This window comes from Gigantopelta aegis, chromosome 9, assembly GCF_016097555.1.
Source record: "Gigantopelta aegis isolate Gae_Host chromosome 9, Gae_host_genome, whole genome shotgun sequence".
Taxonomy (NCBI): Eukaryota; Metazoa; Mollusca; class Gastropoda; order Neomphalida; family Peltospiridae; genus Gigantopelta; species Gigantopelta aegis.
Genome location: NC_054707.1, coordinates 15676794 through 15694469, shown reverse-complemented (window position 1 = coordinate 15694469; position 17676 = coordinate 15676794). Strand labels below are relative to the sequence as shown.

General features: G+C 34.8%; 2 protein-coding genes across 2 annotated transcripts in view; one reads left to right on the top strand and one right to left on the bottom strand.

Moving 5' to 3' along the window:
* LOC121381473 (general transcription and DNA repair factor IIH helicase subunit XPB-like) overlaps positions 1 to 4336 on the bottom strand; it is a 28263-nt gene extending 23927 nt beyond the window's left edge. Inside the window, exons 1-5 of the mRNA XM_041510792.1 lie at positions 4195 to 4336; positions 2500 to 2589; positions 1672 to 1793; positions 1159 to 1239; positions 767 to 922 (exon numbers count right to left, since the gene is read on the bottom strand). Coding sequence (XP_041366726.1) covers positions 767 to 922; positions 1159 to 1239; positions 1672 to 1793; positions 2500 to 2589; positions 4195 to 4228 — 483 coding nt within the window. The 5' untranslated portion in view covers positions 4229 to 4336. The remainder of the gene's footprint in view (positions 1 to 766; positions 923 to 1158; positions 1240 to 1671; positions 1794 to 2499; positions 2590 to 4194) is intronic.
* Positions 4337 to 4698: 362 nt separating this feature from the next.
* Positions 4699 to 17447, top strand: LOC121380804 (RISC-loading complex subunit tarbp2-like). Its single transcript, XM_041509781.1, has 7 exons — positions 4699 to 4848; positions 7276 to 7445; positions 9200 to 9296; positions 10499 to 10671; positions 11401 to 11534; positions 12009 to 12249; positions 15682 to 17447. Exons 2-7 carry the CDS (start codon positions 7283 to 7285, stop codon positions 15816 to 15818), a joined length of 945 nt encoding a protein of 314 aa, XP_041365715.1. The 5' UTR covers positions 4699 to 4848; positions 7276 to 7282; the 3' UTR covers positions 15819 to 17447.
* The last annotated feature ends 229 nt before the right edge of the window (positions 17448 to 17676 follow it).

Sequence of the window (17676 nt, the reverse complement as noted above, 5' to 3'; positions counted from 1 at the left end):
GTTATGTGCAACCTTTAAAAAAAAAACCCACCCTGATCTGACGAGACTGGTCACCGTTTATTTTGTTACGCCTGCACTGTGTTAAGAGTAACAACTGTTTGAGTACCAGTCACTTAATACCATGGCGCCAAAATGATTGCAACATTTTGTTAACTTGGACTTTAATAAAATGACATTTGTAAGTATATTCATCAAGGGATGGGGCATAGATTACCGGTGACCATATATTCATTAGTGAACGGATATCAAAAGTATTGACTTGTAGATCCATTTTCCTTTTTTATAGAATTTTTTTTTTTTCATTCGATCATGATGGTTTATTTATTTTCCCCTCACTGGCCACTGGGCTCTAACAATGTACATATTTGTGGAATACTAGTATATTTATGACTATTAGCATTTGCATTTTTTTTTATAATATCTGCGATTTAATCACAGAAGTGAACTCGTCCCTTTTTTTAATGGTTACAATTTTTACGGTCCCAGTAAAGAAATTCAGGGTCGGTGCGGGGTCCTTCCGGCCCCTAGGGGAAACACTGATAGTGTACCCCCAGGGCTAGCTGTGGGGGTCAGCAGAAAATTTCACCAAATTATCTATTAAACTTCAAAAATTGCAGAAACCCAGTTATTTTGTATCAAAATATCAATTATTACATGAAATTATTGTGCCAGATGAAAATAAAATTTGGCAGTTGTTTTTGAAATGATCAATTTGTGAATTTTGTGAATTTGGCGAGTGTCAGAGCTAGCTGTGACCCCTAATTACCTTGATGAATTCAATCACTCCATCAGGAAGTGACGTCTTGCTCAGTCTCTGCAGATATTCGATGATGTCATTAGTCTGGAGGCCGACCGATACAGCTGCGTACAGGGAATACGCTGTCAGCTTGTACTCATGGATGTGCTGCGGTCGACACACTGGCTGAAAACAAACACAGAACCAATATTACAAACATAGCGGAATTTTGGTGCATATATTATGAACAGATTTAAATGAACATAAACAGAGATGCCATACTCATTTAAAAATAAAAGTGGAAGTGACCTTTAAAACCCTGAACCCTACCTAAAATAAACATAATTTTAAAACATTTCAGACTCAATCCATAAATCAATAAATTTGCAAATAAAGACGAACAATTCTTTTCTAAATCTCACCTCAGAAATAGCGATCAGAAAATCATGTGCATGCTTGTACACAGGAGAAAATGATTCCAAAAATATATGACCATTTGGAGCCTGCAAAGAAATAAAAATAAACAAAAAGTTTATATGTACTGGGATCATGTCTCACCTGAATAAATATTATATATTTATATATATATATATATATTTCTACATATTTAGTGTGTTCTTGTTTGACCAGTATTGGAGGTGTAGTGGTTAAGCTATTGGACATAAGGCTGGTAGGTATTGGGCTCACATCCCGGTATCAGCTTCAACCCAGAGCGAGTTTAAAAACTCAATAGAAGAGTACGGCCACTACACAGACTTCTCTCTCACTAGCCACTAACCCGTCCTAAACAGACATTCCAGATAGCTGGACAGCGTGGATAACTTTAATTTGATAAAAATAAATTGAAATGAAATGAAATTTTGTGCTATCCAACATACAAAATAAATATTATAAACTAAATTTTTCAAGTGTTCTTGTTTGTCTCTGACACTTACAACCCACAGTGGTCGACTGTTGTGATCGTCCTTCAACTTCAGAACTGTGCGGTAATCCTTGGCTCCAAACTCATCCTCCTGCGACTTCTCGCTAACTTGTTTTCCAGCTATTGAAGGTGCTTCTGAAATAATAAAAACAAAACATTGTGTGCAATATTCAAAGTTAATTTCTTTCATTTATCACCAAACTCAAAACACACAGGCAACATACTTTCAATGCAAACAAGCCATTTCTAGAAAGTATTGACCTTTGACCGGCTCTGTTTCTGTCTATTAGTCAGGAAAGAGAGATCACCAGTTGGACTGGTAGTTGCATTTTTAAACGCGTATGTCAGAATGTTTACTCGCATTTGACGAGTGGGTGCGTACTTTCTGTACCTCTAGGTTCTGGTGATCATTGGGTATGGAACTAAAAAGATAAGTTTCCCATAAATCCTGGGACCTGAATCTTTATATAAAAATCCATTCCAGGTTCCTGTCAGAGATATTATTAGCTAATGACCGGTAACAATTATCCATTACTCCATCCCAGATCTAGTAGCTGGCGATGTCAGAAGCTGGACCCATAGGAACCATGCATGAACCGTGCATGTTAAAGTTTGTTTCGTGCCAAACTTTAATTAATCCAGCATGTCTTTCTAACAACCAACTGTTTGGCATATCAACATTTGCTAAAAATACACAAAATCATCTACAACTCAGCAACCACTAGACAGAATAAAAATACACATGTTAAAATGAACAAAATGTTTTATTTAACCACACACTCAATACATTTTATTTACAGTTATATGGCATCAGTTGTTGAAATGAAAACAATAATTTTACCCTTGGCAACTTCAGCTTCCTGTGAATCATCATCTTCGAAATCATCCACCTTTATTTCTTCCACCTTACTCTTCTTAGATGATCTTTCTTCTGAAAAATAAACATATTATCATTTAATATTTAGACAAATATGGGTCACATTTTGTTTTTAATAAGAATTTTGTGGAATTAAATGTCTTGCTTACCATAGACGTTTAAGTTGTTACTGACAGTCCATCTTAATGCATGTTAAAAAATAAATAAAAATTCAAAATTAAATTAATTTTTTTTATTAAATGTCTTCCCCACTTGCATTGTGATGAACATCTACAGGTGCAAATATGAACCAAGTTTCATTGATCTAGGACTTATCATTTGTGAGAAATGGAACTAAACAAGAAACTTTAACGTTGAGCCACTCAAAACATGACACTGTTGTCACAAGAAAAGTACTACCTTATTTCGCCTTCTTACTTTGTAAAGGAATGTCAAAAATAAACATTGAGTGAACTCTAAAAAGTAGTGGATATAGAACAAATCAATGAATAAATGTTATTTATTAATAAAATGCAGTAAATAATTGGTCAAGAGTTAGCCCAAGTACTCTGCTGTTCGAGAGCTAGGCGGACATTTGGACGGTCATATTCGCTCTCTCAGTCAGAGATACCAGAGTAGGCAAAGACTCCGGCTTTATTACAACAATAATACTATGTTTGGCGTTAAATAACTAAGTTACAAAGATAATTTTTTAGTTTGCTAATAACAAATATTTTACATATTAATCACTAATACACAGAAACTATGCATTTAACTGGTACAGTGTTGAAAGAGGGTGCCATCAGATTTCTTTCTATAGTGTGTATTAGTAGTAAATATACGTCAAATACAGAGCCCTCAAAAGTACCCGGTCTCCGGCGGCAAATCGCCGCCTGAAACAGCTTTTGCCACCACCTACTTTTCGAGTAAAATTGTTCAGTTGCTGCATTTAATGGATGGTGACTGATTTGCACTAACAGAGGCCATGAGAATGCATCTCAGAGGTTCGATTTTTCAAATGTTTCTAGGGGAGGGCCCCCAGACCCCCCGCTTTGCCCCCTGCTATCATCACTGTTGTAGCCTGCTACTTCTTAAACTATTGAGGGCGCTGCAAATATTGGGTTATCAACAAATTAGAAAATTATTGATGTACATAATATCAAACTGAGGGTAATTGTTGTATTAGCGTGGGAATCTTTGTCTACCCAGTGATAGGCAGAAATTCTGTGTTTTTGTTATATAGTTATCTCCGACATATAGCGATTATAACTGCTAAAATGTCCTATATTTCATTTTATATTAGACATTTTATTACCATAAACAAGAATAAAAATTTCTGTCTGGCCCGAACATTCATATTAATATTAAATTTATTTGTTCAATTGTTGTTGTTATTGATGCTACATAATTCTTTTTTCTGTTTCCCAAAACAGTGAAAACTAGTTCACCAAGGTAAACATCTACAGTCTGTTTTTTAACATTTTGACATTTATTGGACCTCCGACACAGCAATAAACATCGTGCTGGAGAAGTTTATCTTGATGAACTATCCTAAAACATATTCGAGATTGTAAATCATTGTTTGATATTGTGCAATAAATTTAATTAAAGTTAAACTGAAATTGTAGCTCTCAAAAAACATAGTACTCGGGCTTAGTGAACGCCTGAACAAAACGACACCTTTTTCTCTACGATCTCTCTTGCTTCCACCCATGACTTGATGGGTAATTCAACTGATTTATTTCTATGTCATAACAAACACTGTTCACAAACAGTGAAATGTGAACTCTTTTCTGTTTCAGAAGGAAAAAAACTACGCATGTAGATAGTCTCAGTTTCTCTAAAACTCTTATGTTGATGTGTTTGAGAGTGAACGAGACTAATATTTTACAGTTAAAAAGATCCCCCAAAACGTTAAACAGATAAATGGAAAATAATAATAATAACACAAATAAATAAATAAAACTATCCGGTAAGAGTCAAACTATCCGACATGTGTCATCCATATTTCGCTGCAGATGTATAGCCAAAGTCGGTCTGTTTTGTTACTTTTCAGTCCTTTTAGTAATTAATCGGACCTGTATTGGTCGTGCCAGCAGAATAACGACAATTAACAATCGATTTATTTTGACTGACGTTGATGAAATAAACTCATACCTATTGTAGAGCAATGTTTCTATATGTCTATGTTACTTATGTTATTAATATAAGCCTATAGATTAAATTAATTGTTTTGCAACAATCACAACTGAGTCTAGGCAGTGTGTGTGTTTTGACTTTTTCTTCAATTTATTAAGATTTATACAATAATTTAACATCGTTAAGGAATTTAAGGTAACTAAAGCGGTGTTAATAATAGTGCCAAGAAGGCATACCAGACAAAAGCAGACACTATAATAGTAGGTGGTAAAATAAAAGTACGTTTCTAAACGTGCTTGGCTTGTCGAATCCATTCAGAATCAATCATCATTTATTATGATTCATGACATTCAAATCCAAGGAAGGACTTTCCTTTGGCACTGCGTCGTTAAATAAAACATTTCCTTCCTCTTTTTTTTCCCTTTGGCACTGTCACTAACCCTAACCCTAACTATTTATTATAAGTATTTATAATGTTTTGTGACAGTGCCAAAGGAAAGTCCTACCAAATCCAATCACCTTGGTCCATAGCATAATACAAAGCAATATAAAACGTGCACAAACATGGTACATATTCTGAGGCTTAAAATTCATTTTGTGTAATGCGAAGCAACAGTATTACCACTGCTTCAATTAAGTGGAGCTGGCCGGGCGACCGCCCTGTAGTCCGAAGGTTCAATGGTCCGAAGGTTCATTGATTCGAAACACCATAACCGTGAACATAGGCTAATGTTTTACTATGTCTAATATGTGTATGGTACAAAAGCAACAATTAACGGCATGGATAACACATAGTTATTCCTTTATCAGAGTTTGTCAAATCCTCTAGCCCGACACCCAGGGTTAGTGCTTTTTAACACATGGCTAGTGACAAATGCAAAACCAGTAGCCTGATGGGCTAGTGTTTTAAAAAAACAACAACAAAAAATCCCAACAAAAACAACACCGTTAGCTCACAATGTTTTTCCTCATTGACGTACTGATAAATGTTATTCTGACATTGGTCATTGCATAATGTCAACAAATCAATAAATATATATTAATATTGAACTAGATTTCTATAAAATGCAGTATCAAGAAGTTTCTACACCATCAGTTACCAAAATATACATGATACAGACTTTGTTTTTATTTCATGGACAGGAAACAACCTTAATGAAACACGTCTTTCGATTGGTTATATAAGTCACGTCGTAGTAAAATCTTGCACGTCAACAAGGTAACAAAGGTGTGAATGGTCAGTCCCAATTAATTAACAGGCTAGTATAACTGGAGTACAACCCCAGTCATGTTTAGAATTACTATGTTTGTCTTATTTATCTATTGTCTTCTAATTTAATGCCTCACTTACTTGCGATAGGGGAATGTTGACAATCAGGGAACACAGCTGGCTTGACTGTTTAATGTGCGTAGCAGTTTGGATAACATTTCAAACAACAATAACAACAACAACAACTTTATTCACGTAGAGATCACCAATGGTGGTACATGTGTGACAGTGAATGTTGACAAGCAATATATATAAGGTTACATCCATACAAATAGATTACTATTGGTCTCTATATTTTATCATTATAATACTTACAAATTTGTTAAGTTTCCTCAATTTTGACAGCTGTTTCTGTTTAAATAATAAAGTAAACTTACCAAAATTTGGTCTCATAATAAATTCTTTTTTAAGATGTAATTGTCTTTCTATCAAAAATGCAGGGCATTCAGACAGGACATGGTATTCATCTCCTACACACTGATTCTGGCATAGTGTACAATATTTCTCATGGTAAGGGATGTTACTCCATCATCCTTGTTCTACTGGTAATGAATGATTAGCAGTACGAAATTTAAGTAATGGAAGTGACAAATTGTTTGGCAAATATATATAAATTTCTTGACTAAATTCTTGTTTAATACAGTCATACATTATAACCTTTGAAGTATTCAACTTATTACTATTCCATTGTTGCCGATACTGATCCTGAAGTCTTGTTTTTATTGTGGATAGCAACCATCCCTTACTTGAAAATCACTGTTGCCATACAAAACTTAACCGACAGTTACCTAAAATACTCTTAACATTATCTAACCATAAAGATTTGTGTTTTGGGTGGTTAGAGAGAGGAGTTTGCTAAATTGCTTACCCACTCCGGAAGCGAAAATGGGACAATGGTTTAGGATCAAACTAGACAAAATAGGGTAGGTCATGCAGTTTTAATAAAAATAAATTATTAATTTATTTTTGAAACTTCACTCACCTGTACAGGTTGAGATATATTTTCACTAAATAATACTAAAATACTAAAATAAATTTACAAATAATTTTTTTATACTCATGTACATAAAAAATAAGGAGAAGAAAACAGGTCAGCCGTTTTTTTTTATAGGTACTATAGGGGTTTGGTTCCTTGAAACATTGTTTTTCAGCCCTATATAAAGTGTGTTGTAATTGATCAGGAATTTGGGCTAGTGCTTTATTTTGGTGGGCTAAAGACTATAAAGTTGTAGTGTCCCCATGTCTCTATACACTCGGTAAAGCCCTTGACTTACATATATTGCTGTCTGTGCCATTGTTATGTTTGAGCACTGATAATATTAAAGTTTTCTATTGTCATTTTATGATTTCAGCTTCAAAATGGCCGTTCCAGCAGGTAAAACACCTATTAGCTATCTTCAGGAGTTGTCCACTAAGAGGGGAATAACTCCACAGTATGATTTGATTGCAAATGAGGGAGCGGTCCATGAACCAACCTTTCTAATGAGAGTTACAGTTGGAGATGTGTCGGCAACAGGCAAAGGTAATTTCATGTAGAAGCATACATTTTATGTGTTTTGTGTGACAATGTTTTAATATGTTGGCTTTAAAATATTCTTAAAGGGAGAGTAAACTAAAACAGGAGCCTTATGCATTGGAAAGATGCCTACCCGGACCACCAACACATACTGACACTTTAGCAAATGAAAAACGTGTAATTTTAGAGTTAATAAAGAAACATGATTATTCCTACTAACTGGGGGCAGCCATTTTCTCTTCTTTTCGAGGCGTCCGGTACTCTAGGTTGGGGCAAAGTGACAACAGCTCTGACCAACTCCTGTATGCACAGTGTAAACAAAAGCAGTAATTCATGACAAGGCGCTTCTCTTTGATCAACCTGATTTGTATAACAACATAAATGACATGATAATATAATAAACTATTTAATTAAATATATTTCAAGTTGCATTAACGGAATGAAATGGGGTTATAGTATTTTTCTCTGTTAAAGAATCCAAAGGAAAAATGTACACTATTAGGCCTATTGGTATGCTATGTTGGAGCAAAAATGACAACCCACGATACCCAAGTGATAATTTTCTGTTCTTTGGGACTACGTAATTGGTCAGTTCTGTGATTTTAGATGGGAAAGTCTACTTAATCAATAGTTTTACAGAACTATTTACAGCAATAAACCATGTCCATTACCATTTTAGGGGTGACAAGTAATATTACACAATACTGGTATGTATTTTTGTGTCTAGACAGCGGTAATTAATTGACTCGTCTGGTTACCAATCAAATACACACCTGTCAATCAGGAATCACATGTAGAGGCAACTGACAGAATGGACCAATTAACTAAGAAAACACTCCATATATCCTTTCAGTACGTAGGGCCATCGGACTACAGGCTGGTAGGTACAGGGTTCACAGCTCGGTACCAGCTCCAACCCAGAGTGAGTTCGTAAGGGCTCAATGGGTAGATGTACAGCCACTACACCCTCTTCTCTCTCGCTAAACACTAACCAACTAACAACTAACCCACTGTCCTTGACAGACGGCCCAGATAGCTGAGGTGTGTGTCCAGGGCAGCGTGCTTGAACCTTAATTGGATATAAGTATGAAAATAAGTTTTTAAAACCCCCCAGAAGTTAAGTAAGTTAATGCATGGACAAAACATGGTATAATTATTTTGACTTGTTGTGTAGCTACTTTGACAATGGTGGTTTATTTTGTATTGAAAAGTAATACATGTATATACTTATTGCTGGCTTACTGGGATGTATATTATAACAGAACATTGCAATGCATGACTATTTTATCATCCCGCAAAAAACAGGTAGATTTGTTTCTCGAGTTCTAAGACTCATTCCTGACATTACGTGTTAAGTATTACATAACCACCAGCTTGCCAGATGGCGTATTCATTAGAATGGAACAAAATGGCTGCGCCCATTATATATAATAGCTGTCACATTTAACCATTTTATTCATTAAATATAATAATATACTTGTTGATATTAAGCAATAATGTGCATTATATATCGTTGAATATGCATACCATGCCAAAAGCCATGCTTAAGCATGCCTTTAAAGACATTTTAATATTAAAGTGAGAACTTATAAATTGCTAGATCTCTTTAAAAATAGTAATTTCATTGGTTTTACTCTATAGGATGTTATAATGTACATAGTTTTACATGATTTTGTCAAATATCACAATTTAACTTCGTCTTTGGTAAGTTATCATGGTTGGTTTTTTATTGCTTCCAATTTTCCTTCCTTCCTCTTTAGGTTCCAGTAAGAAGAAGGCGAAACATGCGGCAGCCCAGACTGCACTGAATCAAATACTTGGTGTTTCAAATGGGGAAGTTAAACAAGAAACCACAGAGTAGGTTTTTATTTTGCTCCAATGACCCGGTTCCTGCTTGGTATTCATATAAATGTCATTAAGCTGCTAACTCAGGCATCAGAATAAGCATGGTGGCTGGTAGCCCGTGTACCATTACCACAAAATACAGACTTGGTAACCTATACGGGGTGAGACGTAGCATAGTGGTAAATTGCTCGCTTGATGCGAGGTCAGTTTGGGATCGATCCCTGTCAATGAGCCCATTGGGCTATTTCCCGCTCCAGCCAGTGCACCATAACTGGTACATCAAAGGCCGTGGTATGTGCTATCCTGTCTATGGGATAATGCATATAAAAGATCCCTTGCTGCTAATCGAAAAGAGTAGCCCATGAAGTGGCAACACCGGGTTTCCTCCCTCAATATCTGTGTGGTCCTTAATCATATGTCCGACGCCATATAACCGTAAATAAAATGTGTTAAGTACATTGTTAAATAAAACATTTTCTTCCTTCTTGGTAACCTGTACATTATGAACATTTGTGATAACCTGAGAAGCAGGATGTAACTCAGTGTTTGATCACTTGCTTGAGGTGCAATGCATCATAGGATCCATTGCCCTCAAATTATTATTTTCTTTCTTTGTTTTTGTCCTACATTATTTGGGACATCAAAGGCCATGGTATATACTGTTGTTTTTATGGGAAAATACATATAAAAGATAGCTTGCCGCTTGGTCATTAGGAGTAGCCTGTGTTACTGCCATGGGGAATCAAATGTCAACATCACCATATGCTAGACACCACATAGCTATAGTTTGAAATGTGCTAATGTATTGTTAAACAAACATTCCTTTCTTTTCCTTTCTCTCACTGTCTGTATCAGTTGTCAAAATAACCGTACATTAGACACCAAATAACTATAATAAACTACTCCATTTCTTTTCCTATCCTAGTAACCTGAACAACTATTTTGACTTATTTTGATGTCCGTTTGTCCATTCTGAATATAAAATCTAGGACGTGTTGGGGTGCCATGTCTTTTGCTTTACTGAATAATCACCTGTTTGAGATACTAGAGGTCATAGGATCCATCCTCCTCAACCATTTTCAATGTTTTAATATCTTTCAAGTTGTAAATACATGTGTTTTGTTAATTTAAAATTTCTGCCTTTTAAAAAAAAAAAGGACCTGTTAGTTAATATTGTGCATTATTGATATGTGGATTCTGTATATGCATTGAAGGCCAACAGAATCGGGAGAAAACGGGTTGCCAGGGAATCCTATCGGGGAGCTGCAGGAGTTCACACAGAAGAAGTTGATGAAGCCCCCGATCTACGAGTTCACCAACGAACAGGGACCGCCACACGCCAAAGAATTCATCTGTAACGTTAAACTAGGCAAATTTCACGAACGAGGTTTGATTTTCCATTATTCTTAGTCTGTGGTAACAACTATTTCTAAATGTTCTAAATTATTTCTAAACAGAGTTTAAATATTTTTATTGTCATTATATTTTGATATGTTTTATTCTTGGCTGACAGAAATCCAATCAACCTTTCAAGAAGGATTGTTTGATGTAACCAGATTGACTCGCTTGAGGCCTAATTTATTAAACATGGGATCTCGAAATTACATAATCAAGGCTTGCCTACACAATTATTTCTTAAATGGACATTCCTGAGTTTGCTATATTGTAAGATGTTTCTGGCTAATAAAATATTTCTACGATTAAACTTGCATATTAAATATATTTTCTTGTTTAGAATAGCAGTGTCTATATATTAATGTGTTTCTGGTCATCTTAATATTAAGAAGCCCAATCTGGATTTTCTTGTTTAGAATAGCAGTGTCTATATATTAATGTGTTTCTGGTCATCTTAATATTGGTAAGAAGCCCAATCTGGATTTTGTTTTCAAATAATTTCATACGTATGAAAAAACAAATTTAGGAAATAAAATGAAATTTAACCTAATACAAATATTAGAATGATCAGAAACACGTTTAATATACAACCGCTAATAACTTATGCAGAAAAATGTATTTGATATGTAATTTAAGTCGTTAAAAAGTCTCTGTTAGTCGATAACATCTTAAAAATTGCAGCAAACTCAGGAATGTCCCTTTAACGTTGTGTTATTTCCAGGTACTGGTCGATCGAAGAAAACTGCTAAGAGGAACGCTGCCAGTAACATGATGCAGCACATTAAAAGTCTGACAAACAACGCAGAGAAAGAGGCCAAACTGGAGGAATCTGACGAAGAAGACGAAATTCCTTTGGTATGATTTCATTTATTATCCATACAGCTCACAATATCTGGTACATACATACTAAATAGCACATACCAAAGTAACATACTGAAAGCTAGCGTCTTTGGGTTTTGCTTTGTTTCCCACAAATTTGAAAATGGATATTATAAAGGTTTAGTTACGTAAAAATAAATATAAGTAGCCCAGGGTTTTTCTTGCATAACTATGTATGTAGTGTCCTAAATTTAATGTGCGGATGGAAACTGGTAACACAAAATTAGACTTGTGTGAGGGATGTGCAAATGGAATGATCATTCTCACAATTTTCATAGACGATGAGTTCCAGTATACATACTAGGCTATTAAGCTGACCAGAAAAGTATTCATATGGCTACAACTTTGGGCCTTACATAAAATTTTCCATTTGGAAACCTGCCCTATTTTAATAAACAAATCGCCACTATGTGCTGTGTTGACTTTAAACAAAGATTTGTTTCCTTGTAGTCATTTGAACCGAAGGCCTCCTACACAGCATTAAAACAAGGCAAGCAGAAGCTGATGGTGACCTCCCCGCAGCAGGCGGTCGAGATCAAAGCTTTCTACGACAAGATTGTGAAGGCGAGTGGCAAGGTGCAGGGCCAGTCTCAGGCACCAGCCACCAACTTCTGTCAGATGCTGCAGGAGATCGCTGAGATCCAGCGATTCGAGGTGCACTACTACGATATCAAAGAACTCAGTGGTTCCGGTAAGTTCACTATTACAATATCAAAGAACTCAGTGGTTCCGGTAAGTTCACTATTACAATATCAAAGAACTCAGTGGTTCCGGTAAGTTTACTGTTATGATATCAAAGAACTCAGTGGTTCTGTTAAGTTTACTTTTATGATATCAAAGAACTTAGTGGTTCCGGTAAGTTTACTGTTATGATATCAAATAACTCAGTGGTTCTGGTAAGTTCACTACTACCATATCAAAGAACTCTGTGGATCTGGTAAGTTCACTGTTACGATATCGAAGAACTCCGTGGTTCTGGTAAGTTCACTGTTACGATATCGAAGAACTCCGTGGTTCTGGTAAGTTCACTGTTAGGATATCGAAGAACTCAGTGGTTCTGTTAAGTTCACTACTACAATATCAAAGAACTCGGTAGTTCTGGTAAGTTCACTACTCGGAGGTTCTGGTAAGTTCACTACTATGATATCAAAGAAGTCAGTGGTTTCGGTAAGTTCACCATTATGTTATTAAACAACTAGGTGATTCTTTTACATTCTCTGTTAATGATATTAAGTTGTTCATTATGATACTAAATCTACTGCTATCTTGTTACACTATTACGATATTAAAGGGACATTCCTGAGTTTGCTGCAATTTTTAAGATGTTATCCACTAACAGAGACTTTTTAACGATTGTAATTACATATTAAATATATCTTTCTTCATAAAATATAGGTGGCTGTATATTAAACGTGTTTCTGATTGTTCTAATATTTGTACTACCGTATATCTTCGCCTGTAAGTCAATCTCGGCTATAAGTCGAGTCCCTAATTTCAAGCCCTGAAAACGTATTTTTTTATTGACCCGTTTATAAGTCGACCCATGAAAAACTACTTATAAATATTGAAATATTTCTTATTTTCAGCACATGAGAATAATAATATTTGAACAAAAGAAAATTATTTTACAAACTTCGGTTTTCACGTTTTGTACATCGCAATATGATCAGACTATTCCAATCAAACTATCATTATTACATAGCATCAAAACGAAATATTCCCTTAGTAGAGAGTGAAAGCTGTTTGACTGTTACTGTATAGTACTGTACAGATGGTTTTGTGCACAGACAACAACTTTATTTATAAACACTGACAACAGATCACTACGATAAAACTTAAAGTATCACGTTTTGCCGCCATATTAATACATGTAAGGAGGATAACTCTGGAAAGTACACTGGTTTTTGTACCAAATGATGTGTGTCCCTATTGCTCTAGATAAGTGAACTGCAGAGATCAGTCTATTTTAAGGGAAAGCTTAGTAATATTCATGAAGTTAATCACCGCCAAAACATTGTTTGAACAACCATTAATGCCAGTGACCAGATTTCAAAATAAACTCAGGCAACAGGTAGTTAGTATTGTTTACATTTTTACTATTAGTTATGACTGTTAATTTAACTAAGTGGACTGTTGTCTTGGCATGTGAGTGAGATCGTACGCCTTTTCGCATAACCAAAACCGTTCTAATGCCAAAAAAAATAGGTTATAAAAAATAAATGTGTCAAATTAACATATTTGAGTATAAATACATGGCATACTTCAACAATAAAACTTGTAAAATAATCCCCAAAACAGTAATATTTTTTGGTGAAATTTTTTTACCCTCTTATAAGTCGACCCCCCCAAGTTATAAAATAATTTTTGGGTGAAAAAAATTCGACTTATAGGCGAAGATATACGGTAGGTTAAATTTCATTTTATTTCCTAAAATAAAAAAAATTGTACATACGAAATTATTTGAAGACAACATTCATTGTAGCCTTCTTACAAGTATTAAGATGACCAGAAACACATTAAATATACAGACACTGATATTCTAAACAAGAAAATAGAAATAATATTTAAGTTTAATCGTAGAAGTATTTGATTAGTCGGAAACATCTTACAATGCAGCAAACTCAGGAATGTCCCTTTTAGTTGGTCATTATAATACTAAATCTGCTGCTATGTTGTCTGGTTGCAGTAAATTACACTTTTATAATATTATGTTGTCTGGTTGCAGTTAGAGTTGGTTACACTTTTATAATATTAAGTTGTTCCTTCCAATACTAAACCTACTGATGTGTTGTCTGGTTGCAGTAAGTTACACTTTTATAATATAAACTTGTTAATTACGATACTAAACCTACTTCTATGTTGTTTGGTTGCAGTAAGTTTCACTATTATAATATTAAGTTGTTCATTACGATACTAAACCTGATACGTTGTCTGGTTGCAGTAAGTTACACTTTTAGAATATAAAGTTGTTCATTACGATACTAAACCTGCAGTGTTGTCTGGTTGCAGTAAGTTACACTATTATAATATAAAGTTGTTCATTGCGATACTAAACCTACAGCTGTGTTGTCTGGTTGCAGTAAGTTACACTATTATAATATAAAGTTGTTCATTGCGATACTAAACCTACAGCTGTGTTGTCTGGTTGCAGTAAGTTACACTTTTATAATATAAAGTTGTTCATTGCGATACTAAACCTACAGCTGTGTTGTCTGGTTGCAGTAAGTTACACTATTATAGTATAAAGTTGTTCATTGCGATACTAAACCTACTGCTATGTTGTCTGGTTGCAGTAAGTTACATTATTATAACATAAAGTTGTTCATTGCAACACTAAACCTACAGCTGTGTTGTCTGGTTGCAGTAAGTTACCCCATTATAATATTAAGTTGTTCATTGCGATACTAAACCTACAGCTGTGTTGTCTGGTTGCAGTAAGTTACACCATTATAATATAAAGTTGTTCATTGCGATACTAAACCTACTTCTGTGTTGTCTGGTTATAGTAAGTTACACTATTATAATATAAAGTTGTTCATTGCGATACTAAACCTACAGCTGTGTTGTCTGGTTGCAGTAAGTTACACTATTATAATATAAAGTTGTTCATTGCGATACTAAACCTACTGATATGTTGTCTGGGTACAGTAAGTTACACTATTATAATATTAAGTTCATTGCGATACTAAACCTACAGCTGTGTTGTCTGGTTGCAGTAAGTTACACTATTATAATATAAAGTTGTTCATTGTGATATTAAAGCTACTGCTATGTTGTCTGGTTGTAGTAAGTTACACTATTATAATATTAAGTTGTTCATTACGATACTAAACCTACAGCTATGTTGTCTGGTTGCAGTAAGTTACATTATTATAATAGTAAGTGTGATACTAAACCTACAGCTATGTTGTCTGGTTGCAGTAAGTTACACTATTATAATATAAAATTGTTCATTACGATACTAAACCTACAGCTGTGTTGTCTGGTTGCAGTAAGTTACACTATTATAATATCAAGTTGTTCATTACGATACTAAAGCTACTGCTATGTTGTCTGGTTGCAGTAAGTTACACTATTATAATATAAAGTTGTTCATTACAATACTAATCTTGTCTGGTTGCAGGTCAGCACCAGTGTTTGGTTCAACTCTCTACCATGCCGATCGCTGTCTGTCACGGGCAGGGCTCTACACTAGATGACGCCCACGGCAATGCGGCCCACAATGCACTGCAGTACCTGAAAATTATGACGAAGTCATAACCTTGTTGCCCAGGAAATGCCATAGCCTCACTCTATTCAAGTAGCATTGGGAGACATTGAAATGTATTGGTCTTTTTTATTACAATTTTTTTCTTCTCACTTTTGATGCTTTTTGGTTTTTTAGTTAAAGTACATTAACAGTTCAGGTTATTTGCATACTTGTACAGTGAATTCTGCCCAAACCAGCATGTATCCAGTAGCGCAGGTTTTAGTTGGAGTAGCGCAAATTTTAGTCGGCTTACCAAATTCGAGTGAACATCCTGACATATGAGTTAAAAATATAATCATTACTCCAGACGGGTGACCTTCTTTTTTTGACAAAGCAATCAAGCATTTTTTGTTTGTTTAATTATTAATTTTGTTTCAATCATTATCAATTGGTAATCAAAACTGAGAATCAAACTGCAATAAATAGGAGATTTTAACATATTTTGGAAACATTAAATTCAATAGTAAAGTAAGAAAAGAATAAAGTTATTAAATTCTTAAAAGTAAACAAAAGTGGAATTTACTGGGGGTTTATTTTATTTCACAGCACTGATAGTGTTTAATATTTAATAGACACTGTCAATCTATACAGTTTGATTTTAACAGACACTGCATGTATGTCAACCGCTGGTTTTGACAGAGTCCACTTTATTTGGTAATGAAATAACAAAATCAAAATTTTATGCATTCCAAAGACTTTTGTACCCTGTGTGTTTGTGTGTGTGTATGGGTTTTTTATGTTCGTTTATGTAACGGGTCATTGTTAAATCATTTCTGATTCACTGTAAACTGATAACGGCTAACACTCTTGAATAATTATAATTGTTTGTTTTTCCATTCACTGGTTACTGCTTGCATTGTAAAAGTGGTTATGGGTGGATCCAGAGGGGGATGCAGCGGTCCTATGATCCCTCCCCCTACCTATTTGAAGTGCCCTTCTTAATGACATTTTTGTTTTTTAAATTGACTTGAAAAACCATTATGATAGTGTTTTTAAAAATATGACGTGTCTAAAACTGAAAAAAGACTTACATCACAACCAACAGGAATGTATTAACGGTGGCCTTGAATGGCTTTACGTGTATTTTCTCAACCGTTCTTTCTCAAACGTTCTTTATCTGAACCCTATATACCAGTATGTATAAAAGACAAATATATTCCGTGTCATAGTTTGTAGTATTACTTCTCTTTAGTGTTGTGAAGTAGTGAATATTGATGAGTGTTGCCACGACATGTGTTTTTGGTTTTTACAGTGTTGTGCATTAGGCTTGTTGTAACACATAAATATGATTAACTGATCAATGTAAAGTAATGTTTTAATCAGTAGGTGTGATTCGACTATTTCTGGTTGCTGTAGCCACCAAAATTCTACAATATTGTGTCCTAGTATGTTGGCTTATTAGTTTGTCAATTACCCTCAAGATTTTTTTTGTGGATTTCTTTTGCTGCCAGAACAAATTGCTTTATTTGATTACTGTATTATTTTTTTAAGGTCACACTGCATGGTATTAAAAATAAAATTTCTACAAATCAAAACAAAAATTAATAAATATTTCTGTCCAGTATGCATCTGTGACACAGACCCTTTAGGCCATTATAAATTAAATGCTAGGCTTTCATCCAGATTAAAATTGGGGGGGGGGGGGGGGGGGGGGGGTATATTTTATTTTCAGGACTCTGGAAATACATCACGTTTAATAAAAACAATTTGTTTTTAACCAATAAAAGAAACGGGGGGGGGGGGGGGGGGGTGAGCCTTCATTTTAGGGTTGAGATAAAAATCTATGATTTATTTTATAATGTCCTTGGTGTTGTGAGGGTGTTAACTGACTATTGGCAGTGGTGCAGCTATTATAACTTCACTCAGTTT